Source organism: Macaca nemestrina, chromosome 16 (genome assembly GCF_043159975.1).
Source record: "Macaca nemestrina isolate mMacNem1 chromosome 16, mMacNem.hap1, whole genome shotgun sequence".
Classification (NCBI taxonomy): domain Eukaryota; kingdom Metazoa; phylum Chordata; class Mammalia; order Primates; family Cercopithecidae; genus Macaca; species Macaca nemestrina.
The window spans coordinates 12,700,516-12,727,181 of record NC_092140.1 but is presented as its reverse complement, the minus strand read 5'-3'; the positions used below and the strand labels follow the sequence as shown (position 1 = coordinate 12,727,181).

The following is a 26,666-nucleotide window of genomic DNA, read 5'->3' as shown; positions in this document are numbered from 1 at the left end:
TGCAGTGGTGCAATCTCAGCTCACTGCTCCATCTGCCTCCATGTTCAAGTGATTCTCATACTTCAGTCTCCCAAGTAGTAAGGATTACAGTCATGTGCTAGCATGCCCAGCTGAATTTTGTATTTTTAGTAGAGATGGGGTTTCACCATGTTGCCCAGGCTGGTCTCGAACTCCTGACCTCAAGTGATCTGCCTGCCTCAGCCTCCCAAAGTGCTGGGATTATAGGCATAAGCCACAATACGTGGCCAATATTCTACATCTTAACTTCATCCCTCCACATTTTAACTTTTTGTTTTATCTCTTTACATATTCTTGTACTATGTCTTGAAAAGTTGTTCTAGTTACTATTTTTGACTGGTTCATCATTTAGTCTTTCTACTTAGAATAAAAGTAGTTTACACACCACAGTTACAGTGTTGTAATAGTCTGTGTTTGTATTCTTACTATTAACAGTGAGTTTTGTATCTTCTGGTGTTTACTTATTATTCATTAACATCCTTTTCTTTCTGATTGAAGTACTCCCTTTAGCATTTCTTGTAGGACAGGTCTGGTGTTGATGAAATCCTCAGCTTTATTTTGTCTGGGAAAGTCTTGATTTCTCTTTCATGTTTGAAGGGTATTTGTTTTTTGCCAGATATACTATTCTGGGGTATACATTTTCTTCTTTCAGCACTTTAAATATGTCATGCTACTCTCTCCTGGCCTGTAAGGTTTCCATTGAAAAGTCTGCTGCCAGAAGTATTGGTGCTTCATTGTTTGTTATTTGTTCCTTTTCTCTTGTTGCTTTTAGGATCCTTTATCCTTGATCTTTATCCTAAATTTGATTATTAAATGCCTTGAAGTGGTCTTCTTTGGGTTAAGTCTGCTTGGTGTTCTATAACTTTCTTGTACTTGGATATTGATATCTCTCTCTAGGTTTGGGAAATTCCTTGATATCCCTTTGAATAAACTTTCTGCCCCTATTTATTTCCCTACCTCCTCTTTAAGGTAAATAACTCTCAGATTTTCCCTTTTGAGGCTATTTTATAAATCCTGTAGGTGTGTTTCATTGTATTTTATTCTTTTTTTCTTTTGTCTCCTCTGGCTGTGTATTTTCAAATAGCCTATCTTCAAGCTCACTAATTCTTTCTTCTGCTTGATCAGTTCTGCTATTAAAAGACTCTGATGCATTCTTCAGTATGCCAGCTGCATTTTTCAGCTCCAGAACTTCTGCATGATTCTTTTTAATTATTCCAGTCTCCTTGTTAAATTTACCTGATAGAATTCTGAATTCCTTCTCTGTGTTAAAATCTTGAATTTCTTTGAGTTTCCTTAACATAGCTATTTTGAATTCTCTGTCTAAAAGGTCACATATCTCTGTTTCATCAGGATTGGTCCCTGGTGCCTTATTTAGTTCATTTGGTGAGGTCATGTTTTCCTGGATGGTGCTGATGCTAGTAGATGTTCCTCAGTGTCTGCGCATTGAAGAGTTAGGTATTTATTGTTGTCTTCACTGTCCGGGCTTGTTTGTACCCATCTTTCTTGGGAAGGCTCCAGATATTCAAAGAACTTGGGTGTTGTGATATAAGCTGTATCTGCTTTAGGGGGCACCCAACTACAGTAACACTGTGGTTCTTGTAGGCTAGCGGAGATACACCATCTCCTATCTCTAGGTGTTGATGGTCTTGGACAAGATCCAGGAGAATTCTCTAGATTACCAGGCAGAGACTCTTGTTCTCTTCCCTTACTTCCTCCCAAACAAACAGAGTCTCTTTATCTCTGTTCTGAACCATGTAAAGCTGGGGGTGAAGTGACACAAGCACCACTGTGGCTACCATCATTATGACGGCACTTGGTCAAACCTGAAGTCAGCACAGCATTGGGTCTCACCCAAGGTCTGCTGTAACCTCTCTCTGGCCACTGCCTATGTTCACTCAAGGCCCTTGGGCTTTGGAGTCAGCAGATGGCAAAGCCAACCAGGCTTTTGTCTTTTCCTTCAGGGCAGCAAGTTTGCCTAGGCCCCTGGTAGGTCTAGAGGTGCCATCTGGGAGTCAGGGAGTAGAGTCAAAAACCTTAGAAGTCTACTTGGTGTTCTACTGTATTGCAGCTGACCTGGCACTCAAACCACAAGACACAGTCCTTCCTGCTCTTCCTTCCCCGTTCCAAAGGTAAAGGAACCCCACCCTGAAGTCCTTGCCACCACAGGTCACAGGGAGTGCTGCCAGGCTACTGCTGATGATCCCTTAAGGCTTAAAAGCACTTCAATCAGCTTGTGGTGAATGCTGCCTGGCCTGGGACTCATGCTTCAGGGTAGTGGCTCCCCTCTGGACACAGGCAGGTCCAGAAATGTCATCCAGGAGTCAAGTCCTGGAATAGGGAACCCAGGAGCCCACTTGGTGCTCTACCCTTCTGTAGCCAAACCAGTACCTAAGGTGCAAGACAAAGTCCCTTTTACTTTTCCTTCTGCTTTTCTCAAGCAGAAGGAGTCTCTTCCTAGAGCCACCATAGCTGGGAATGTGCTGAGTCTCACCTGAAGCCAGCAAGTCTCAGAGGCTCACCAAGGCCCTCAACATAGTATCTGGGTATTGCTGCTGTTTATTCAGGGCCCACGGGCTCTTCAGTTAGAAGGTGATGAGTACTGGCAGGACTGAGTTTTTCCCTTCAAGGCAGCACGTTCCCTTCTGGCCTGGGATGTGTCTAGAAATGTCATCCAGGAGCCAGGTCCTGGATCACAGGCCTCACAGCCGTGACTGGTATCCTATCCTGCTGTGGCTAAGCTGGTATCCAAGATGCAAGACAAAGTCCTCCCTACCCTTCCCTCTCCTCTCCTCAAGCAGAAGGAAGGGGTCTCTTTTGGAGACACAAGCTGTGTGGCCTGGGGTTAGGGGAGGGGCAATGCCAGTACTCCCTGGCTTCCCCAGCTTGTGTCTCAGTATGTCACATGTCCCCAGTCCACTGTCTCTGGGCCTGGTTCAGCACTAGGTCTTGCCTAAGAGTTGCAGTTCGTGTGGCCTAGACTGCTTTTCAAGTTTACTTGGAGACACAGAGCACTGTAGCCCCTGGTGGCAAGGTTTGTAGAAACTCAAATTTGCACTGCTGGGATCTACAATCCTTTCTGGCTAGGGCTGGTTTAAATGTTCCTTCTGTGGGTGAGCATGAGCTGAGTTAGGTCCTTTTGATTTTCCTTTCTGCTCTAACAGGACAGCACTGAGTTCAGTGCTTCACAATTGCTGTGCTCTCCCTCCTCTAGTGCCCAGAGATGCTCTCCATACCATATCACAACGGTTTTTCCTGCCTCTGAAGTTAAAGCCAGGTACTATGAGGGCTCACCTGATTTTTGGTTCTGATGAAGGTTTTGTGTGTGTGTGTGTGTATGTGTGTGTGTGTGTGTGTGTGTGTGTAGTTAACTTGGTGTCCTTGAATTGGGGATGATGGGTGGAGTCTTCTTTTCTGCCATCTTGCTCCATGTCCACCTCACCTGAGGCCTTTTACCTCTCTCTGGGGACCTGCCTAATGCAAAATGCTGGTAATAGGTATTCATTTGGGAGAAGGGGTTGCAGTGATCTTCCCTTTTGCATAAGAATTTTGGAGGGGTCCTGAGATATTTTAATTAGTTGAAGAATAATCCCAAATGTTCTCCAGGAAAGTTTATGTTGTTTTGTTTAGGCTGGTGGTTTACCTTAACCCAAGAAAAGTTGTTGTGATCCAAAATGAAGCAAGCTAAAGGGAGGAATGAAACAGGAATTCCAGACAAAAAAAAATGAGAAATCTTTCCCATGGTTGTTTTGTTTATCATGAACGCCAGGGATATCAGACATTCTTATTCTGAAGTGAGTTTTAAAGATCCAAAGCATTTCCACTGTTTTCTGTTTAAAAAGCAGCATCAAGAATCACATGTGTTCCAACATACAGTTTAGAGAGGCTAGAGGCACAAATATGGACAGACGCCCCTGCCCCTAACAGCTCTCTAAGGTCTGGTGGAGGATTCAGACACAGGACCTGGCCTGGAGGATTGAGCTTCCAGATTGTCTGTAAGCTAGGCAATCCACTATTTAGTCTTTAGTACTGGTATAGAGGTCTCAGTAAATGTGTACCTTGTTTGCCTACTTTATGTATTTTTATTTTGTGCAATACCAAATATTGTGGAAGGATTTCAGGTAGGAATTTTGAGTGTTGTTTTTGTATAATTTTATAATGATGACAGTCTCTGAGCTTTGCAGGCAGTATGTCTATACCTTGTTGATTCATGTGCCTGACTACGGGTCACCAAACACTATACACTCTTGAGTTTGCTCTGGAGAAATCTCAATAAGCCACCTGCAACATAACCTGCTTTGTGGCTGGGTTCCTTAAAATCCAATATATTCTGAAGGATGTGATCAATAAGCAGATGGCTCAAGCCCATACACATGCCAAGAAATGAGGCATCTAATTAACAGTTAGACAAGGGTGTGAGGCAATTGCAGAGGGGAGTGGAGGCCCTGCCTGGGCTGGGAGACCTCGGGATGGGAGAATCAGGGCTGGTTGTGTGACATGTCAACACATAGTGGCTGTTGGAAGTGTGAACACAGCCGGGACCTTCAGGCTGTGCTCATTAGGGCTTTGCAAAATTCCCAATTATCTCTTGACCTGTCCCTAAGCAAGGCCCCTTTCCACTGCCCTGGAAAAAAAGAGTGAGTGAGTCAAAAAGAACACCTGATTTGACATGCTACATGGGTTTGGTTCTGAAGCTAGGCTAGTAGAACACAGAAATGAGGCATTCTTCTGCAACCAGTGATGACTACAGGAAGGATTAGTACCAGGAGCATCCGGTGTCACAGAGGCAAGGGTGGGCTTTTTGAGATGGCCCTATGGTGCCCCAAACAAAGGCCAAAAAGAGACGATTTGTGAGAAGAGACCAACACGCCCCTTGCAAAGAATTCATAAGCAATGTTTCAGTTAAACTGCACATCTCACGGATGGTGTCAAAAGAGTGAGGACTCCTTTCTGTACACATGTCTCTTGGCTCAACCAGGAACAGAAAGACGCTTTCTCTCTGTGTCTTGGAGAACCCACCACTAAGTGCTCCCTGGCGTCAGAAAAGGGAATTGGGCTCAGTGTGACAGCTTTCCCTGCTATATGTGAAGTACATTATCAACCTGTTGTCAGCCGGATGCTCCCCAGCTGACTGTTTTGTTGTTGCGCTTCCAGTGTTACCCTGGGTTGGTCCCTACGTCATGTTTCTAATATAAAATATGCATACTGTGAAACAATGCTTCGAGTCTGATCTATCCTAAGATGAATGTGCTAATGCTCCCAAGACCCATAAGACAGAGGAGGTCAAGAAGGTACCTTGTGGTAGGCGATGCATCTTCAAGTTCATTGACACAGCCTCATTAATTCGGATTAGCACTTGACCACAAATACACATGTTAAAGCAAAGTCACATTAAACATCTCTCTCCCTCAATCTCCTTTCCCAGCTTCCTTGCAGAGAAGAAATGCAAGAAGGTGAATGAATAAAATCAGAATTATTTGCTTTTTATTCTGAGGACAAAAGACAACTGGTTAGATTCCATGGGCAGACAGTGACCTAAGGTTATAGTAACCAACAACTATGACTAAGAAAATGATAGTCATTGTGATAGTTAGTTTTATATGTCCACTTGGCTAGGCTATGGTGCCTAGCTATGGTTTTACCAAATGCTACCTGGATGTTGCTGTGAAGGTGATTAACACTTAAATCTGTAAGCTTTGAGTAAAGTTGATTACCATCTATAATGTGAGTGGACCTCATCCAGTCAGTTGAAGGACTTACGAGAATGATTGAGGTTTCTGGAAGAAGAAATTCTGCCTCAAGACTTTTAACATAGAGACTCTCAGCCTGCAGATTTTGGACTCAAGACTACAACATCATCTTGTGCCTGAAATGCCAGTTGGCTGCCTTGCCCTACAGATTTTGGACTTGTCAACATTTCTCATAATGACATGAGTTAATTCCTTAACATAAATCTCTCCAATATATCCTACTGGCCCTGTTTTTCTGGATAACCCTGATTAACACAATCATTCCATCTGTTACAGATGATCTGTCCTCCTTGACCACACTCGTTGGCCAACACTAGCTTCATTACCCTCAAGCATGAGATAGCATGATCTATTGCCCAGAATGGAGGATAGAATACAGGCGATTTTTTTTCCTCCCATCTCCCTGTTCCCCTGTCCTCTACCCTTAGCTTAATCTTTACAATTTACTATTATGCTCCAAGAGTGTTACCTACTTTTATTATTTTCTGTCTTCAGAGTTAAAGAGTGCCTGAAAGTATGCACGTAATTCAAACCAAAAAGCAACCTTTCCTTGTGTAATTTATGTGCTCAACTCTTTTCCTTGGTATAATTTATGTGCTCAACACTTTTCCTTGGAATCTTGGCTAAAGAAGAGTTTTCTGGATACTGGACATGGTGGCTCATGCCTGTAATCCCAGTGCTTTGGGAGGCCGAGGCAGGTGGATCACGAGGTCAGGAGATCGAGACCATCCTGGCTAACACGGTGAAACCCCGTCTCTACTAAAAATACAAAAATTTAGCCGGGTGTGGTGGCGGTCACCTGTAGTCCCAGCTACTCGGGAGGCTGAGGCAGGAGAATGGCGTAAACCCAGGAGGCGGAGCTTGCAGTGAGCCGAGATTGCGCCACTGCACTTCAGCCTGGGCGACAGAGCGAGACTCCATCTCAAAAAAAAAAAAAAAAAAAAAGAAAGAACACTTTTTTGGAAACCGTTTTTCCTGGCAGTCCTTGGTCAAGTTGCTAATTTAATATTTTAGATGGTTTTGACATGGTTTAGAATGCGAAAGTATCATCTTTTAATATATATTTGTTTGCAGAGAACCCATGGGCCTTAGTTCATTTCTGCACCCACAGATGGGTTTAATCTCATTTAAATGCTAAACATCTCGGTGGCTGGTCAGGCATTAGGAACACTGCTAGGAAGGAAGCAACAAAACAAGTGTTTCCACTTAGTGTTATTTGGGGGTCACCATCCACATCATACAGGAAATGGAGTGACAAATACCAATTTGAGAAAGGAATACAATGAAACTACATAATTCCTCTTGTAGGTTAGTTGATCCTGTAACCAAGCCTTAAAAATTGGCATTGACATTGAACCACTGCCCGTAAAGGGAGAATGAGAAATAACTTCAAATCCGCCTCTAAATAAATCATCCATGGCTTAATTCAAGGGATGGGATAACAGCTCTCTAGCATTCAAATGGAATTTAGGTATTTACCAGGCATACTGTGGGGGATTTTTAAGTTGAATGGGTAACACACAGCACTGGGGCAAAATAATAAAATACTGTTGCTGGTTTCAGTGACAGCAAGGGTCTTTTCCACCAAGAGACTACAGTACAAAATTTAAATCAGGTAAACCGGTCCAATGTAGAGAGCAGGCGGTCAGGGAAGCATAATTTAAGGGTGGCATTGAAATGGTTTTGCTGCTTCAATTTGGTCACTAGCTTTTGGGATCAGATTATAGTGTCAATTAAAAGAGTAAAACTCTGTAAAATATTTGAAGAGATTTATTCTGAGCCAAATATGAGTGACCATGGCTCGTGACACAGCCCTCAGGAGGTCCTGAGAACATGTGCCCAAGGTGGTTGGGGCACAGCTTGGTTTCATACACTTTAGGGAGACACAAGACATCAATCAAATACATTTAAGATATACATTGGTTTGATTCACAAAGGTGGTACAACCTGAAGTGGCAGGGACGGTGGGGGGCAGCTTCCAAGTTATAGGTAGATTTAAACATTTTCTGATTGGGAAGTGGTTGAAAGACTTATTATCAATAGAAAGAAATGTCTGAATTATGATAAAATATTGCTGAGACCAAAGTTTTATCACGCAGATGAAGCCTCCAGGTAGGAGGCTCCATAGAGAATAGATTGTAAATGTTTCTTATCAGACTCAAGGTTTGTGTTGATGTTAAATGCTGGTCAGCTCTTCCTGAATTCCAAAAGGGAGGTGGTATAATGAGGTATGTCTAACCCCTCTAAGAGCTCCCTCTTAGAGACGAACAGACAAAACACACAACAAAAACCACACTTCTAAACCATCCTCCCATCTCTCCACAGCTTGACTTCTTTTCATAATCCAGATTCGGCTTAGGGATCCAAGAGTCTTAAAAATATTTCCCATGCATTTCTTCTGAAATTTGCCAAGGGTGATTTGACTCCTCCCTTTGGGTTTTGTGTTTGGGGTGTGTAACTGAGATTTCAAATTTGACGTTGTTGATTCTGTCCCCCACCTCCAATCAGCCTTGCCCACCTCAACAAATGTCCACTTCATTCTTTCAGTGGGGTCACTCTGGACTTTGTTCTTTCTCTCATATCGTCAGTCAACGACTCTGTTGGCCCTGCCTTTGAAATAAATTCATCTAGGATCCTGCCCCTCTTCACCACTGCCAACACCACGCTGGCTAAAGTCACTGTTATTTCTTGTAGGTTAGGACAACACCTTCTCTCTGTGTTGCCTCTACTGTCTAGTCTCCACACATAGCCAGAATACTCTTAAAACATACATCAGAGACCGTCATTTCTTAACTTGCCATTCTCTAATGACTTCCCACAATTCTTAGAGTAACATCTCAAAATGTGACCATGCCCTATCTGTTTTCTTCTTATTATTATTATTTATTAAACTTTAAGTTCTGGGATATATGTGCAGAACATGCAGGTTTGTTACATAGGTATACATATGCCATGGTGGTTTGCTGCACCCATCAACCCGTTGTCTAGGATTTAAGCGCTGCATACATTAGGTGTTTGTCCTAATGCTCTCCCCGCCCTTGTCCCCCATCCCCTGACAGGCCCCAGTGTGTGATGTTCCCCTCCCTGTGTCCATGTGTTCTCATTGTTCAACTCCCACTTACAAGTGAAAACATGTGGTGTTTGTTTTTCTGTTCCTGTGTTAGTTTGCTGAGAATAATCATTTCCAGATTCATCCATGTCCCTGCAAAGGACATGAATTAATTCTTTTTAATGCCTGCATAGTATTCCATGGTGTATATGTGCCACATTTTCTTTATCCAGTCTATAATTGATGGGCATTTGGGTTGGTTCCAAGCCTTTGCTATTGTGAATAGCGCTGCAATAAACATACATGTGCATGTATCTTTATAGTAGAATGAATTATAATCCTTTGGGTGTATATACCCAGTAATGGGATTGCTGGGTCAAATGGTATTTCTGGTTCTAGATCCTTGAGGAATTGCCAAACTGTCTTCCACAATGGCTGAACTAATATACACTCCCACAAACAGTGTAAAAGCGTTCCTGTTTCTTGACATCCTCTCCAGCATCTGTTGTTTCCTGATTTTTAATGTTTGCCATTCTAACTGGCATGAGTTGGTATCTCATTGTGGTTTTGATTTGCATTTCTCTAATGACCAGCGATGAGCTTTTTTTTTCATATGTTTGTTGGCTGCATAAATGTCTTCTTTAGAGAAGTGTCTGTTCATATCCTTCACCCACTTTTTGATGGGGTTGTTTGTTTTTTTCTTGTAAAGTTGTTTAAGTTCCTTGTAGATTCTGGATATTAGACCTTTGTCAGATGGATAGGTTGCAAAAATTTTCTCCCATTCTGTAGGTTGCCTGTTCACTCTGATGATAGTTTCTTTTACAATGCAGAAGCTCCTTAGTTTAAGTAGATCCCATTTGTCAATTTTGGGTTTTGTTGCCATTGCTTTTGACGTTTTAGTCATGAAGTCTTTGCCCATGCCTATGTCCTGAGGGGTATTGCCTAGGTTTTCTTCTAGGGTAGGGTTTTTATGGTTTCAGGTTTTATGTTTAAGTCTTTAATCCATCTTGAGTTAATTTTTGTGTAAGGTGTAAGGGGTCCAGTTTCAGTTTTCTGCATATGGTTAGCCGGTGTTCCTAGCACCATTTATTAAATAGGGAATCCTTTCCCCATTGCTTATTTTTGTCAGGTTTGTCAAAGATCAGATGGTTGTAGATGTGTGGTGTTATTTCTGCGGCCTCTGTTCTGTTCCATTGGTCTATATATCTGTTTTTGTACCAGTACCATGCTGTTTTGGTTACTGCAGCCTTGTACTATAGTTTGAAGCCAGGTAGTGTGATGCCTCCAGCTTTGTTCTTTTTGCTTAGGATTGTCATGGCTATACAGGCTCTTTTTTGGTTCCGTATAAAATTTAAAGTAGTTTTCTCTAGTTCTGTGAAGAAAATCAATGGTAGCTTGATAGGAATAGCACTGAATCTATAAATTACTTTGGGCAGTATGGCCATTTTCATGATATTGATTCTTACTATTCATGAGGATGGAATGTTTTTCCATTTGTTTGTGTCCTCTCTTATTTCCTTGAGCAGTGGTTTGTAGTTCTTGAAGAGGTCCTTCACATCTCTTGTAAGTTGTATTCCTAGGTATTTTATTTTCTTTGTAGCAATTGTGAATGGGAGTTCACTCTTGATTTGGCTGTTTGTCTATTATTGGTATTTAGGAATGCTTGTGGGTATTGCACATTGATTTTGTATCCTGAGACTTTACTGAAGGTTCTTATCAGCTTAAAGAGATTTTGGGCAGAGATAATGGGGTTCTCTGAATATATAACCATGTCATCTGGAAACAGACAATTTGACTTCCTCTCTTCCTATTTGAATACCCTTTATTTCTTTCTCTTGCCTAATTGCCCTAGCCAGAACTTCCAATACTACGTTGAATAGGAATGGTGAGAGGGGGCATCCTTGTCTTGTCCCAGGTTTCAAGGGGAATGCTTCCAGCATTTGCCCATTCAGTGTGATATTGGCTGTGGGTTTGTCATAAATAGCTCTTACTATTTTGACATATGTTCCAACAATCCTTAGTTTATTGAGTGTTTTTAGCATGAAGGGATGTTGAATTTTATTGAATGCCTTTTCTGCATCTGTTGAGATAATCATGTGACTTTTGTCATTGGTTCTGTTTATGTGATGGATTATGTTTATTGATTTGCATATGCATATGTTTGAACCAGCCTTGCATCCCAGGGATGAAGCCGACTTGATTGTGGCGGATAAGCCTTTTGATATGCTCTTGGATTTGGTTTGTCAGTATTTTATTGAGGATTTTCACATCGATGTTCATCAGGGATATTGACTTGAAATTTTCTTTTTTTGCTGTGTCTCTGCTAGGCTTTGGTATCAGGATGATGCTAGTCTTGTAAAATTCAGGAGGATTCCCTCTTTTTCTATTGTTTGGAATAGTTTCAGGAGGAATGCTACCAACTCCTCTTTGTACCTCTGGTAGAATTTGGCTGTGAATCCATCTAGTCCTGGGCTTTTTTTGGTTGGTAGGCTATTAATTATTGCCTCAATTTCAGAACTTGTTATTGGTCTATTCGGTTTGTTATGATTTCCATTCTTTCGCATTTGCTGAGGAGTATTTTACTTCCAATTATGTGGTCAATTTTAGAATAACTGCTATGTGGTGCTGAGAAGAATGTATATTCTGTTGATTTGGGGTGGAGAGTTCTGGAGATGTCTATTAGATCTGCTTGGTTTAAGTCCTGAACATCCTTGTTAATTTTCTGTCTCATTGTTCTGTCTAATATTGACAGTGGGGTGTTAAAGTCTCCTACTATTATTGTGTTGGAGTCTAAGTCTCTTTGTAGGTCTCTAAGAACTTGCTTTATGAATCTGGGTGCTCCTGTATTGGGTGCATATATATTTAGGATAGTTAGCTCTTCTTGTGGCCTTGATCCCTTTGCCATTATGTAATGCCCTTCTTTGTCTTTTTTCATCTTTGTTGGTTTAAAGTCTGTTTTATCAGAGACTAGGATTGCAACACTTGCTTTTTTTTTTTATAAGCTTTCCATTTGCTTGATAACTATTCCTTGATCTCTTTATTTTGAGCATATGTGTGTCTTTGCATGTGAGATGGGTCTCCTGAATACAGCACACCAGTGGGTCTTGGCTGTATCCAATTTGCCAGTCTGTGTCTTTCAACTGAGGCACTTAGTCCATTTACTTAAAGGTTAATATTGTTATGTGTGAATTTGATCCTGTCATCATGATGCTAGCTGTTTATTTTGCGCATTGATTGATGCAGTTTCTTCATAGTGTCAATGGTCTTTACATTTTGGTTTGTTTTTGCAGTGGCTGGTACCAGTTTTTTCTTTCCATAATTAGTACTTCCTTCAGGAACTCTAGTAAGGCAGGCCTGGTGGTGACAAAATCCCTCAGCATTTGCTTGTCTATAAAGGATTTTTTTTCTTCTTCACTTATGAAGCTTAGTTTGGCTGGATATAAAATTATGGGTCAAAAATTATTTTCTTTAAGAATGTTGAATATTGGCCCCCACTCTCTTCTGGTTTGTAGGGTTTCTGCAGAGAGATCCACTGTTAGTCTGACGGGCTTCCCTTTGTAGGTAACCTGACCTTTCTCTCTGGCTGCCCTTAACACTTTTTCCTTCTTTTCAACCTTGGAAAATCTGATGATTATGTGTCTTGGGGTTGCTCTTCTCGAGGAGTATCTTTGTGGTGTTCTCTATATTTCCTGAATTTAAATGTTGACCTGTCTTGTTACGTTGTGGAAGTTCTCTTGGAAAGTATCCTGAAGTATGTTTTCCAACTTGGTTCCATTCTCCCCGTCACTTTCAGGTACACTAATCAATCATAGGTCTTTTCACATAGTCCCATATTTCTTGGAGGCTTTGTTTGTTCTTTTTCATTCTTTTTTCTCTATTCTTGTGTTCACACTTTATTTCATTAAGTTGATCTTCAGTCTCTGGTATCCTTTCTTCCGCTTGATCGATTCAGCTATTGATACTTGTGTATGCCTCAAGAAGTTCTCATACTGTGTTTTTCAGCTGCAGCAGGTCATTTATGTTCTTCTCTAAACTGCTTATTCTAGTTAGCAATTCCTCTAACATTTTATCAAGGTTCTTAGCTTCCTTGCATTGGGTTAGAACATGCTCCTTTAGCTCAGAGGAGTTTGTTATTACCACCTTCTGAAGCCTACTTCTGTCAATTTGTCAAACTCAATCTCCATCCAGTTTTGTACCCTTGCTGGAGAGGAGTTACAATCATTTGGAGGAGAAGAGGTATTCTGTTTTTTGGAATTTTCAACATTTTTGCACTGTTTTTTCCTCATCTTTGTGGATTTATCTACCTTTGATCTTTGATACTAATGCCCTTTGGATGGGGTTTTTCTGTGGGCATCCTTTTTGTTGATGTTGATGTTACTGCTTTCTGTTTGTTAGTTTTCATTCTAACAGTCAGGCCCCTCTTCTGCAGGTCTGCTGGAGTTTGCTGGAGGTCCACTCAGACCCTGTTTGCCTGGGTATCACCAGTGGAGGCTGCAGAACAGCAAAGATTGCTGCCTGCTTCTTCCTCTGGTAGCTTCATCCCAGAGTGGCACCTGCCAGATGTCAGCTGGAGCTGTTCTGTATGAGGTGTCTGTCGACCCCTGCTGGAAGGTGTCTCCCTGTCAGGAGGCACGAGGGTCAGGGACCCCCTTATCCCTTAGCAGAGCTTGAACGCTGTGCTGGGAGATCCACTGCTCTCTTCAGAGCTAGCAGGCAGAATGTTTAAGTCTGCTGAAGCTGCACCCCACTGCTGCCCCTTCCCCCAGGTGCTCTGTCCCAGGGAGATGGGAGTTTTATCTATCAGCCCCTGACTGAGGCTGCTGCCTTTCTTTCAGAGATGGCCTGCCCAGAGAGGAGGAATCTAGAGAGGCAGTCTGGCCCCAGGTACTTTGCCATGCTGTGGTGAGTTCTGCAGTCAGAGTTTACACTGTAAGGGGAAAACCACCTACTCAAGCCTCAATAATGGTGGACACCCCTACCCCAACAAGCTCAGCAATCCCGGGTTGACTTCAGACTGCTGTGCTGGCAGCGAGAGTTTCAAGCCAGTGCATCCTAGCTTGCCCGACTCTGTGCAAATGGGACCCGCTGGGTGAGACCACTTGGCTTCCTAGCTTCAGCCCCCTTTCCAGGGGAGTGAACAGTTCTGTCTCAATGGGGTTCCAGGCACTGCTGGTGTATTAAAAAAACTCCTGCACCTGTTTATCTGCCCAGAGAGCTGCCCAGTTTTGTGCTTGAAACCCAGGGCCCTGGTGGTGTAGGCACACGAGGGAATCTCCTGGTCTGTGGGTGGAAAAACCATGGAAAAGGCATGGTATCTGGGCTGGATAGCACAGTCCCTCACAGTAGAGTCCCTCAGGGCTTCCCTTGGCTAGGAGAGGGAGGTCCATGACCCTTTGTACTTCCTGGGTGAGGTGATACCCCACCCTGCTTCTGCTCCCCCTCCATGGGCTGCACCCACTGTCTAACCAGTCCCCATGAGATAAACCAGATACCTCAGTTGGAAATGCAGAAATCACTCATCTTCTGCATTGGTCTCGCTGGGAGCTGCAGACTGAAGCTGTTCCTATTCAGTCATCTTGCCAACTCTCTTGTATTAGTTTTCTATTGCTGCCATAACTAATTGTCTCCATTTTAGCAGCTGAAAACGACACCCATTTATTAACTCACAGTTCTGCAGGTCAGAGTCCTGTAGGCTTGGCTGTTTTATCTGCCCTGAATCTCATCAGATTGACAGCAAGGGGCTAACAAGGCTGTATTCCCTTTCGAAAATTTTGGAGATGGATGTGTGTCTTTGTTCATTGAGGTTATTCGCTGAATTCAGTTCCCATGGTTGTAGCAATGAGATCTCCATTCCCTTTCTGGCAGTCAGCCCAAGGTGGCCTTTGCTCCTAGATGCTGCTTGCATCCCTCAATCTTTCCAGGTGGCCCCTCCACCCACAGCAGGTAGGGTCCAGGTCCGTCTTTTGCTTTAGATCTTTCCTCCTTACTCTTCTTACTCCAGCCACATTTCTCTCACTCCAGCCAGAGACATTTCTCTAATTTTAGTGGGTTCCACTCCCTGGTTTAAGGTCTTCTATCTTAATTACATCTGCCAAATTTCATCACAGCAGTACCCAGGTTAATATTTCATTGAATTACTGGGAAATAGGAATAGTGAAGGATTCCCACAGCCTAGGAAGTATTGAATGATATGATTCCTGTGACATCTCTGACTTCATGTCATCCCTCTTTCCCTTTTAGTATTTGGACTCCAAGTCAGTATGGCCTCCTTGCTATTTTCTCCAACTGACCAAACCTACATCCACTTGAAGGCCTTGACACCTCATGTTTCCTCTGCCAGAACACCCTTGTCCGAGGCCTTTCCATGGCCCACTCTCTCACTAAGTTGGCTGAATCCTCTGGGAAGCAGACTACAAGGCAGTGTTAGGAAAGCTGGAGATTTATCAGGGGTAAGGCCTGTGAAAGATAAAGGAGAGAAGGGACAGGAGTGGGCAGGGTGGGCCTTCAGACCACAGTGCAGGTCTGACATCCTTGCAGGGAGAGGAGGGGATAGGAGGATTGGATGAAGAGCCTCAGATTTCCATGCGTACTGCATTGAGAAAGTGTCAGCCAGCCCAGCAGGGAGCTTTTGCCGCAGAGATTGCCTGTGGAAGAGTCCCACGCTGCCTGGAAAATGGCAAGCCCTTTTATTATTGTGCTCCATCACTGGCTGAGGATTATCCAGGAAGCATGTGGCCTCCACTCAAAAGCTGAGGTAGAAACGACCAAATGTCCATCAGCAGATGAGTGGATGGACAAAATGTAGTGTGCACTTTCAGTGGAATATTACCCAGCCATGAAAAGGAGTAAAGTATGGATGCAGGCTACCACATGGATGAACATTGAGAACACTGTGCTCCGTGAAATAAAAGTCACAAAAGGACAAATATTGTATGCTTATTTTACGGTAAATATTTAGAACAGGTAAATCCATAGAGACAGAATGTAGATTAGAAGGTCGGAGGCTTGCAGAAGGAAGGAATGGGAAGTTATCATTTAATTTAATTTAATTTAATTCCCATGGCTGCCATGCTCACTGCCTCAGGTCTCTGCCAAAATGGCAACTGAGCAGTGAGTCCTTTAATAGTAAATTACATCCAAGAGGAAGGCCTGTCCTTCTGAGTCAAGTTAATTTTTCTCCATTGCACTTAAAACCTTCTGACTTATATATTTACCTGTTTATTTTCTGCTTCCCCAATAGACCATGAGCACCATGAGATTAGAGCATCCATCTGTAGACTCACAGAGCAAGAAGCATGACTGCCCCAATCTTGAATGGATGAGTAAGTAAGTGAACTACCTGCTGATTCATTCATCGGACAATAGCCGATCTCAGGCAATTACAGCGTGTCTTGTGTTATTCAGACTTTCCATTGATAAATTACTATAGGCAGAGTTCAGACAGCTCTTCCTAATTAGAGAATAACCTGTCTTTTGGAAAGCTACTTTGTTTGTTTTTCCGTCTGTGAATTGAATTCTCAGAGGATCATCATAGGAAAGGAGATCTCTCTGGTGTAACTTTTGTACTGAATCTGCACTGGACGTTGCTGAGCTCTGTCCCAATGGAAGAAGAATGTCCCAGGAATGAGGAAGCGTGCAGCATGTTCAGGCTGGGTGTGACTTCTGTTCAGGAATGTAGGGGCTGCAATAAGAAGATAGTGTATCAGAAATGAGAGTTGGCACAGATGAAAGCTCTGTTGGAAAGGGTTGGAAGAGAGGGAGCACCTGTGTTTGAAGCCAAGGAGGAAGGAGGGCACATAGAATGGTTCACGTTGGAGAGAAGGAGAGAGACTGAAAGCACTTTTCTGCCTACAGAATTGTTTTTTTAATAGGAAGCCATGACCTTGAGCATGGTTGGAGAGAAGTCTGGGGACTATTGAGGTGCTTAGATGATATGGAAAAGATACTGCGAGACCTGGAACCAGCTAGGTCAGAGATAGGGAGTGAATAGGTGTCAATGGTGATGGACCATAATTCTGTCCAGGAAAAATTGTCATTATTTATGATAAGTCCTCATTCCAGACCACTGTGGTCAGTAGATAAAGGGAGAATGTGTGTCTTTCTAGGTAACTTTTGTTTCTTTTTGCCTTAGTTAATTCTCTTCTTCCAACACCTCTATTCTTCTTCTTCATCCAATCCCCACAATAAAATCTGAGCAGTTTGATGCCCATATCTCAAAATGCAATCCTAAAGTCAAAGAGAAGGGGTGTTCCATAGGGGGATAGCTGTAAAGAGAAGGTGAGTCTGGAGGCGCCATCCCTCTCCCATCAACTATAAAACTCCACCTAGTAAACTCCCAACTTGTAAATTCCATTCAGCTTGCAAGATCCAGGAGTAGTACTCCCAAGCAATTATAATGTAAAAGATTAACAAGTGATCCAGGGAACTGAGTCAAACAAAAAAGGTAAGTTAAATAAAAGTTATAAGGCCTGTGGGAGAAAGCTAGCAAAGAAAGGGTCCTCTGGAATTAGGTCCAGAAAATGGTCAGGGTGTTTCTGTGGGTACTGGTTGAAGAAAAGATGAACAGAGGGCAGTGTTGTTTGGAAGAGCAAGTCATTGGTGCAAGATGAATGAGCCCGGTGTGGTGGGGTCCTGCAGCCCCTTTCATCTCAGTAAGTCCCTGTCACATCTCCATCTTCCTTCCATGTCCTGTGCTGCTATAGAAGTTCAACTTCGAGGTTGGAGAACTAGAACCACAGTTCTCTTGGAGAGCTGGGGTATTGTAAACATTCACCCTGCATCTGTCTCTCTCTCCTCAATTCCATTTTGCACATTGCTCCCGGTGTGCTCCTCCTAAAGCCTGTGTCTGGCATTATTACTATAATCTTCCTCCCTCCCCACCTCTACAGACTCCCCTTTTCTACTGAGCACTGTCCACATGAAGTGTAGGGCATTCAAGGTTCTTCGTGCCCTTGACCAAGTCTCCAGTCTTGCCTTTGCACACCTGTTCAGAAGATTTGGAATTCATTGAATAGAGTCAACTGACGCTCTCCTTGATAATTTTCCTTTTATTATTCCAGGCATCATTCTGTCTGCTGCTTCCCCATCTATGACAATTTAAATCCAATTATTCTTTCTTTAATACTTAATTCAAATGGCACCACCACTCCAAAAGCCTCCTCTGATCACCACTCCACCTTCCTATGGGAGATTTAACAATTACCTTATATCATGGGGACCCGTAATAGTGGGTGAGAAGAGACCATATGAGTGGCGTTTTCATCTTCACCTCAACTTCAACCAGGGCTGCCTGGCTTTTGGCTGGTTAAAATTTTGGGATCTGTTGAAGGACTTTGAGAAACAGTTCCACTGCTTACCAATATATTGAAAATCACTCATGTATAGAATGCCACTTCCTACAAAGAAACAGGCAAACACAAAACACATCATTCCACTGGCTTAAAGCTGCTTTCCTGTAAGGCTTTATAATGCTGGTTTTTCTTCTACGTGCCCTTATCTCATCATCTTGGCCAAGGCACAGCCAGCTGATGGATGTTGATCTGGAAGCACCATTAAGAATAGAGTGAATAGCATCAGCCCTTCCATTCTGTCCATCCTTGTTCCCTTTGAATCCCCCTGAATTGCCATAAGGGCCACACGTGTGTGGCTTGCTCTCTCAGGGGCTCTGAGTCAAGTATTCCACCCCATACGCTTTCTGGTGCCTTTGGAACCGACAGCGTCCTCTAATTAAAGGCAGTGGGTGGTGTGATGACAGGATTAGTATCAGTGTCTGGCTTCCCTAAGGACCAGGGAACACTGTGGCCCAAGTTTTCCCATCTGTGTAACGGGATTGTTCATATGTTTGCGTATCTAGGGGTAAAATCTAAAAGGGGGTGGCGCTTACTTTCTCTGGCTTGCATCTGCTCTGTTTCGGGAAAATTGTGGTGAGGAGCCCCACAGGAAGTGTGTGACTGTTTTGCTTCATTGAAAATATAGAGTGCTATGGCTTTAAATACATTGGTATTCTGCCCCTGGCTTCACTGCAGAATGAACAACAATGATGTTCTGCTGAACATCAATTCCAGACGTTTTAGGAAGGGCTCAGCAGTTTCGTGAGAATGAAGCTGTATTTCTCAAGTGTAATGAGCCAAAAACATCTTGTTTCTATGCAGCACTAGTACAGACCCATGCCCTGGACCTGTAAATGCCTTTTCCGTTCATTGTAGGCTTGGAAGGCGCAGGGTATTCGCTCAGCCTTATCAGCACAAATGTAAAAGGAACATTCTGGCTCAGAGAACTGAGTTGAAATGGATATCAGGGACACAGCTTTTGCCAACTAATTATGGACTGAATGTTCAATCCAGGGTTTGCAATGTGCTGCTACCGAGTGCCTGCCCCGCCAAGAAAAGGGTTTAAAAATGGTCAAGTCAGCATAAATTATTTTACAAATCCAATATTTATTTTATCTTGTATGTACAAAAAGTAAACTCCAAGTGAACATCAAATCAAATCTAATCCTTTTGGCCACATGGACTGGTTGTTCTTTATCTCATAGTTACAATGAATCATATAAACTCTAGCATGCCATCACCATGACACATCTGTGACACAGAAGGAATGTGCTATTTGCCTGTCTGAGGAATGTTAAATAGAGAAAAATAGATCAGAAAGCAACCTGGAGGCCAGAGGGTTCTGAGATAATCCCTCTGCTAAAACACATCTGAACAGCAAATGTCCAATCTGTAATAAAATAGTTAAAGGTCTGAGTCCACTACTACTTTGGCCAACCCAGCACAAGAAATCTAACAGCACTTTGTAATCATTTGGCTTTTCTAATTTTCCCAGAGGACATGGGCCACTGACATATAAGGAAAAAAAAAAACAAAAAAACAAAAACGAAAAATGATTAAGTTGTGTGATCCCTAACCTGTGAGTTCAGAGGAAGATTTTGCAGGGCACCATTATTTCCATAGGAGATTCTGGTAACAGAGATGTCATTTCAAATGTAACATAGCAATGGTGTGTTAGGAGCAACCCATAATGAAATGACTCAGCTGATTTGTGGCAAAACAGACATACCTTGGGTAAGAAATGAAACCAACAATAACATCACACATGCAAAGATTTTTTAAAAATAAATTGAGCTATACAGTTTTATTCTTTTTGCTAAACTGAGTTATTAAAAGGCTTCTTAAGAAACTTAACATCTTTGCACAACTGTGTCACTCAGGTGATCTATCTACAGGTTTGTTATAAACCAGTAAGCATCCTGAGTCCATTTCTTTGCCTGGTGCTTGCATACGCAGTTTTCTTGGAAGGAGGCAACAGTTTCATTAGCATAACTGAGGAGAGAAATCAACTTGTTCTGGTCGCCAAATGTCTTGTGTATATTTTAAAATATAATGTGAGGAAAAGAAGAATCTGTAGTTTGTAAAACTACTATCATTTTAGCATAAGTTTAGCGCTGACCTTTTCAGATCAATCATAAATAATAAATTCTCTCAAGAGAAATATTTCTAGCGGAAATGGGAAAGATGTGAACTAAAGCTATAACCCCTGTACCCTAAATATCAGCCACTTTGGGCTTAGCACTCTTTTGGGGGGTGGTGATAATACTGCATTAGAGTACATATGAATATATACCTTAGTTTACACAGACAGAATATATGACAGTTTTGAGTGATATACATTTGCTTGCTGTATCGTTTCTAATATTATCAGTACAGTCAGTATACAAAATTTTTTTGAGCAATGATAGTGACCTATCATACATGCAGCTTATGCCTTTCTGTGGCAGGATGAACATCAATTTATAAAAATCTTGTGACAAGTTGGAATTCAGCTATAGATCAATTACAGATTGCTCACTGGACAATCAAGGAAATTACTAGAAAACAATTTTCACCACTAGAAATTCATCCACATTGACATTCACCTAAATATCCAGAAGGTCATCCCCACTTTCGTCGCTCTCCACAGTCAGCTGCCGGGTCCACCACTTCTTAACTTCAGAACCGCAGGAAGCCGCGTCAGTCATGGGGTTCATTTTGCACACGACAGATTTCATGGTTGTCCTCCCTCCAAACCGTAAGTTGACTGAGGACACTGAATGGCTTATTGGTTTTGGTGCTGTGGAATTAATGAGTCCTATGAGCCACTTGGTAGTGCTCCACCCTATTGTACTCATTCCTAAAAACCCATGATATTCCCATCAGTGATACTTTTGGCTAACAGGTTCTATCCACAGACGCTAAGTAAACATCCTTTTCAGGACTTGATTCTTTATGTTCACGATAGATTTTTTTTTTTTTAAATTATGCTCATGGACAACTCATGATGCCACTTGGGGGAAAAAAAGTGCCGTTCACCCCCTTTCATTTTGAAATAATTACAAAAACTAGAAAATGGCTAAAAATTCCAATTTGGGAACTCTTAAGTGTCATAGAAACCTGTGCATTCGTTAGCATATGCAATAAAGAAAAAAACAAAAAGGAAGGAGACTGTGACCCACAGTGAAGGCGAGGAGGGCTGCAGTGAGGGCACAGGAGGAAAGGTGTGGTTCTGGGGCCTCACAGTCATGGTCTTGGGACCCACCTCTGTAACCTGTGGATATGTAACTATGGGCAACTTCATCTCTCTGAATCCAAGTTTCCTCCATTGTAAGATGAAGACAATGAAAATGTCCTAATTACACTATTGTCAGGATTAAAACAGGTTACATGAGATGACTTAAGAAAGTGCATAGCATGACACCTGGTGACATTGTTGCTGCCCCCTCAAAATACTATTTTTCTTGCCCTCTGCCTCCCCAAACTCAGCCTGACCCCAAGATCATGTCTATTTCATGATCACAGTTTTTGGTGGGGACCACCTAGGCATGGACCAGTGGAAGTTTTGTTTTTTTGGGTTTTTTTTTTTTTTTTGAGACAGGTTCTCTCTCTCTCTCTCTCTCTCTCTCACCCAGACTGGAGTGCAGTGGCACAATCTTGGTTCACCACAACCTCTGCCTCCCAGGCTCAAGCGATTCTCCTGCCTCAGCCTCCCAAGTAGCTAGGATTACAGGTACGCACCACTACTGGTCAGCTAATTTTTGTATTTTTAGTAGAGACAGGGTTTCACCATGTTGGCCAGGCTGGTCTTGAACTCCAGACCTCAAATGATCCACCTGCCTCGGCCTCCCAAAGTGCTGGGATCACAGGGGTGAACCACTGCACCCGGCCCAATGGAAGTACTTTTGACAGCATCATTTCTTTTGTCCATTTAAATGAATACCAAGGACTGTGCATTCTCCCCAGGTCACCTCTCCTATCTGTCCCTGCAGCATCTGGCCCCCAGCTCTGTCCATGCCCTTGTTGCCTCATGCTCACACAGTGGTAACTTCCTCCAGCTTGTAACCTGCCTCCAGGCTCTGCTGTGGACAATTCGTCCTTTGGTGCCAAGTCAACGTCCTAAAGCATAGATTCCAAAAATCACATATGCTCAGAGATCTTTGCTAGGTCCTAATTGCCTCCAGGATAAAACTGAACCTAGTCAGCTTGTAGTTGAAGGCTTTTTTTGACCTGGTACCACCATCTGCTTTGTCTTGATGCTGTCATTCTCTGCTGTGTTTGAATCAGGAGGAACCTACATCTTCTCTGATCTCTGAAAAATAAATTCTTGAATATGAAAGGGGATACTTTCCTTGGTGGTAGTCCCAGTGAAGATCCACGGAACATCGTCAGCCTCAAAATGTAAGCTGTGCTGTCATCTGCTTTGTGGAACACATATGCTACACATCTAACTTCGATTGGGCTGACGTTGGGGCACAGCTAAAGATCATTATAAAGCTCCTGCTTTAGCATGAAGTTAGTTATCTATAGAGAAAAACATGTACAAGGACACTGGGCTGTGGGGAACACTGCTCTCCCTCCATTCCTGAGTGCTTTTAATGGGATTATCCTGGCTGTCCAAAACCCTATACAGAAGAAGCTCATAGAAGAAAATTCTCTGACTGAATCAGTAAAATATGGAAAATAATGGGTTTATTAAAGGAAAGGATTGAATGAGAGAACACAAGTAATGCACTTAGGAGAGTGACTGGCATACAGTGAGTACCACATGTTTTTTGTTGTTTTGTTACTGTACGGAGGTAAAGCAGCTTGCCTAAAGCCAGTGACCAGCTCAGCTGCAAAGTGTTCTGAGACAAATAGGAGGCCTGTCCCTTTTTGGAGAACTTGGTGGCATTTTCTGAATGAGTGCATCTGCCCACTCCCTCTTCAATTAAATACATTTTGCCCATGTTTGAGCATGCCTTGAGGCACACAGAAAGCCCTTGGAAATCTCTCCCTCTTTCTGAATCTTGGCTTTTTCATAGGTGCTGGCTTCTCAACCACGATAGCCTGAAATGTACCCAGAAAATGGGGGCTAATGTAAGTCATATTTAGAGAAGTTATTTTTGGGGGCAGTGTTTTTGACAAGACTACATTTTTCATTATGTTGCTGTCTGTAAACAACTGTAGATGCAGACGTGCATTTTGAAAGGCAAGACCCCAAACACACAAACAGAGTAAATACCTCTCAAATGCCTCGATCGCTGGAGAAATGCCTGGATGTACCCACCTGAGGGCAGACGCCACTGCCCAAACTTCCTCTGGGGTTTCCCTGCGTCGGCGGCATCTTGCCGACTTCCTCCTCGATCTGACAGCGTGGGGCTCAGGAGCTGCTGCTGGCTGCTTGTCTGCATGGGAGGAGAAGCATGCAGTTACTGTGTTTCTCAACCCTGTGCTCTCCTCCTTTTACTATAAGAAAGGAAAACACATGGCAGGAGGACAAGCAGGAAGAACAACATGGACTCAGAATGTCCATAATGGGGAAAAGGGAACACGGGTATAAAGGGTCACAGAAGCAAAAGAGCTACCACTGCACGTCGTGCTGAAGGGGACACCGCTCTTCCCAGGAAACCCCCACTGCCTCAGTCCCCTCCGTGCCTGAGAATGTCATTGTTTCCCTTCATATCTTTGCTGGCAAATCAGGGGGCAAGGACGGGACACTGAAGGAAGGAAGGTGGGGCCGTGGGGACCGGCTGGACAGGGGAAGTCTACTTTCACCAGCCTGGAGATCCACACTTAGAGCCTCAGGGAAAGAGTTCTCTTCAGGCAAAGCTGTATGATGGGCCCTGGCGGAGGATGGAGCCGGTAACAATCTAAGCTAAAGTCAAAGAGAGATGCCAAGACATCCCACACATTTCACCTGTTCTCGGGTTCACCTGTCACCTCTCCCTTTTCTAAAAGCCTTGGTCTTCACATCTCTTTGATATACCCTCTTGGATTTTTGTGTGTGTTTGTGTGTGTGTGTGTGTGTGTGTGTGTGTGTGTGTGTGTCACCTCTTAGGCTTTTTCATCTAAAAACAGAGGCCTCTACAATCGTCACTTTCCCCGGCCTCATTGGCCCTGTCTCACTGTCTTTCCTGACCTCAGCCTGCCTCCCTCCCCCATGCGAGACATTGCCAACCATCTTCAGGGTGACCAGTGGCAAGGCCACTGTAGATGCCTCACCTTGCCCCTTGGTTGACTAACTCTACAGAAATCCCTGCAGTCGGTGGCAGATAATTTCTAAAGGCTGGGGAGCCCAAAACATGAAATCTATTGAAAACTGGGCTATGGCACCAGTGGGCCTCCTGGAGCACCCTGCTGGGCCATGGAGCCTTAGGCTTCCAAAGGTACTCCCGGCCCCTGGCTGCAGTGCTGCACTTCACGGAGCCTGGTGCTCTTGGGGCTCTGCACAGAGTACAGGATCAGCTCCACGTTGTTAACCTCAAATTGTAACTGCTGCCTCATAAAGGGGCAGGTCCTCCCAGGCAGCTGCTTCTCACAGCACAGGACTCTCCAGGACACTGATAACTCCCTCTACTTTTTAAAATAGACACATACATCAAGTTTGAAAATGAAAATATGCCGTGACCTAATAAATAAAAACTCCTCAAGCCAACTGTCCTGAATTCCATATGTTCTTCTGATACCCAACCAAGAAAGGATACATCTTCAATGAGTCTGATTAAGGAGGTTGAAAGCCAATTACAAACATTTTCACTGATTCTACCACAAATTTCTATGACTTTAGTGAGGACAGGAAAACATTTAGGGCAGAGTTTCATGTAAACCATACTCCATGTAATATTTCCAGATTAAAATGCAGCCCTTAGATCTGATGTTCACTCTTTAGACAAAAATAAAACTACAGAATTACAAAGTTCAGGGCATTAACTGTTTTTTGGCATTCATATGAATCAGAATATTTTTAAATAACCTCAACTACATCCAAGATGGCAAAGACACAGACGTAATCTGGATCAATGGATTTCCATTGTCTTTTTTTTTTAAAATGAAAATATTCCTATTAGAAATATTGTCACCTTGTTTGAATGATGTGACCAGCACCCATTTTATTTATTTTTATTAAAAGAAAGAAGCCCACGGAGTGTCCTGGGATGGAGGACGCCTCGTGCCCATACCTCGGGTTGCATGCTGTTGTCCTGACTGTTGGCATTCGTGTCTTCACTGGGCTGGGTGGTCTCAATGCTGGGCGGGTTCAGAAACCGGCTGAGCTCTTGCTGCTGACTCTCTCTCAGGCTGTGGATGATACTGCATGACTGCTGCTGTTTCTATGGAAATGCGATTGTTTGTTTAGTAAAATAAACCCAGCATCGCACCTGCCCCACCGCCACACAAATCATATTTTCTTCTCCCCTCTCCTAAGACCCGCATGATTGGTGACCTCTTAGGAATTTCCAGGTAAAGATCCTGAACTAATTTCAACGTTCAATTAAGGTAGGCTGATGCAAAAGTGGGCTTAGAGAGGTATGTGTTGACTTCTCAGTCCATTTTCATTTGTGTAACAATAGGAATAGTGACGGTCATTGATGCTTGTGTTTTATTTATGTTTGTTTTTTGTTGGTGGTGTTTTCTGTTTTTTTGTTGTTTTTTTGAGATGGGATCTATGTCTACTATGTCCCATAGACTAGAGTTCAGTGGTGTGATTATTATAGCTCACTGTAACCTTAAACTCCTAGGCTCAAGCTATGCTCCTGCCTCAGCCTTCTGAGAAGCTGAGACTAAAAGTGTGCATGACTGTGGCCGGCTAATTAATTAATTATTTTTTTCCCAGAGAGGAGGTCTCACTCTGTTGCCCCAGCTAGTCTCAAACTTCTGGTCTTAAGCCATCCTCCTGCCTCAGTCTCCTGATGTGCTGGGATTACAGGCATGAGATACTGCCCAGCTTGTATCTTATTTAAAATTACTAATGTAGCTATTCTATTTTTTCTCCTCTTATTTTATTCTAGGCTCATTAAGCCAATACAACCCCAACCCCTTTCCCACTTTCCTGCAAATTGTAAGAGGCAAAGTGCCTCGGGTGGATGAGAAAACCTTCGTGCTTGTCTTGGTTCTGAAGTTTCCAGGCCGATCCAGGAGACCAATCTGTCTTGGCATATACAAAAGCCAGGGCTCCTTGTGCCCTCTCAGAGCTAGAGGAGGACAGATTGATCCCTGGAGCTAACATAGCTACAGTGGCCAGCAGTGACGGGACATCACTGGGAAGCTGGCCTTGCTATAGGAGGTTGAGTTGTATCTTTTCTCTGGGAACCTTTTCTCTTCCAATAGAAATACATGTTTCTGCAATTGATGTTGCTCTGAGGAAGAAGATTGAAACAATCGCTGTTACATATAAATGTTTAGTGATTGCTTTGGGTTTTTTTACCCGTCCGTGAAACATGCCAAAAGCATTCATAAAGGTAATTATCTCATTGAAACATTCACTGTAAACAAAGTATATGCCAACGCAGTATACATTCATTAATTTATGAGTTAGAGAATCTTATAGGCTTATAACTCAGGAAG

General features: G+C 42.9%; 1 protein-coding gene and 2 long non-coding RNA genes across 9 annotated transcripts in view; 2 read left to right on the top strand and 1 right to left on the bottom strand.

Moving 5' to 3' along the window:
* LOC139359053 (uncharacterized) overlaps positions 1-26,666 on the top strand; it is a 351,645-nt gene that overhangs the window by 320,839 nt on the left and 4,140 nt on the right. The gene's annotated exons all lie outside the window — the stretch shown is intronic.
* On the top strand, positions 1,796-19,689 carry LOC139359054 (uncharacterized). The gene is made up of 3 exons (XR_011614619.1): positions 1,796-2,147; positions 3,180-3,292; positions 16,055-19,689. It is a non-coding gene; the product is annotated as an uncharacterized lncRNA (long non-coding RNA).
* Positions 19,231-26,666, bottom strand: part of LOC105478008 (sodium leak channel, non-selective) — a 369,785-nt gene continuing 362,349 nt past the window's right edge. For all 5 annotated transcript variants that reach the window (XM_071081072.1, XM_071081074.1, XM_071081073.1 and 2 more), the window contains 3 exons: positions 25,283-25,432; positions 23,392-23,509; positions 19,231-20,922 (listed from right to left, as the gene is read on the bottom strand). In XM_071081072.1, coding sequence (XP_070937173.1) covers positions 20,729-20,922; positions 23,392-23,509; positions 25,283-25,432 — 462 coding nt within the window. In that variant the 3' untranslated portion in view covers positions 19,231-20,728. The remainder of the gene's footprint in view (positions 20,923-23,391; positions 23,510-25,282; positions 25,433-26,666) is intronic.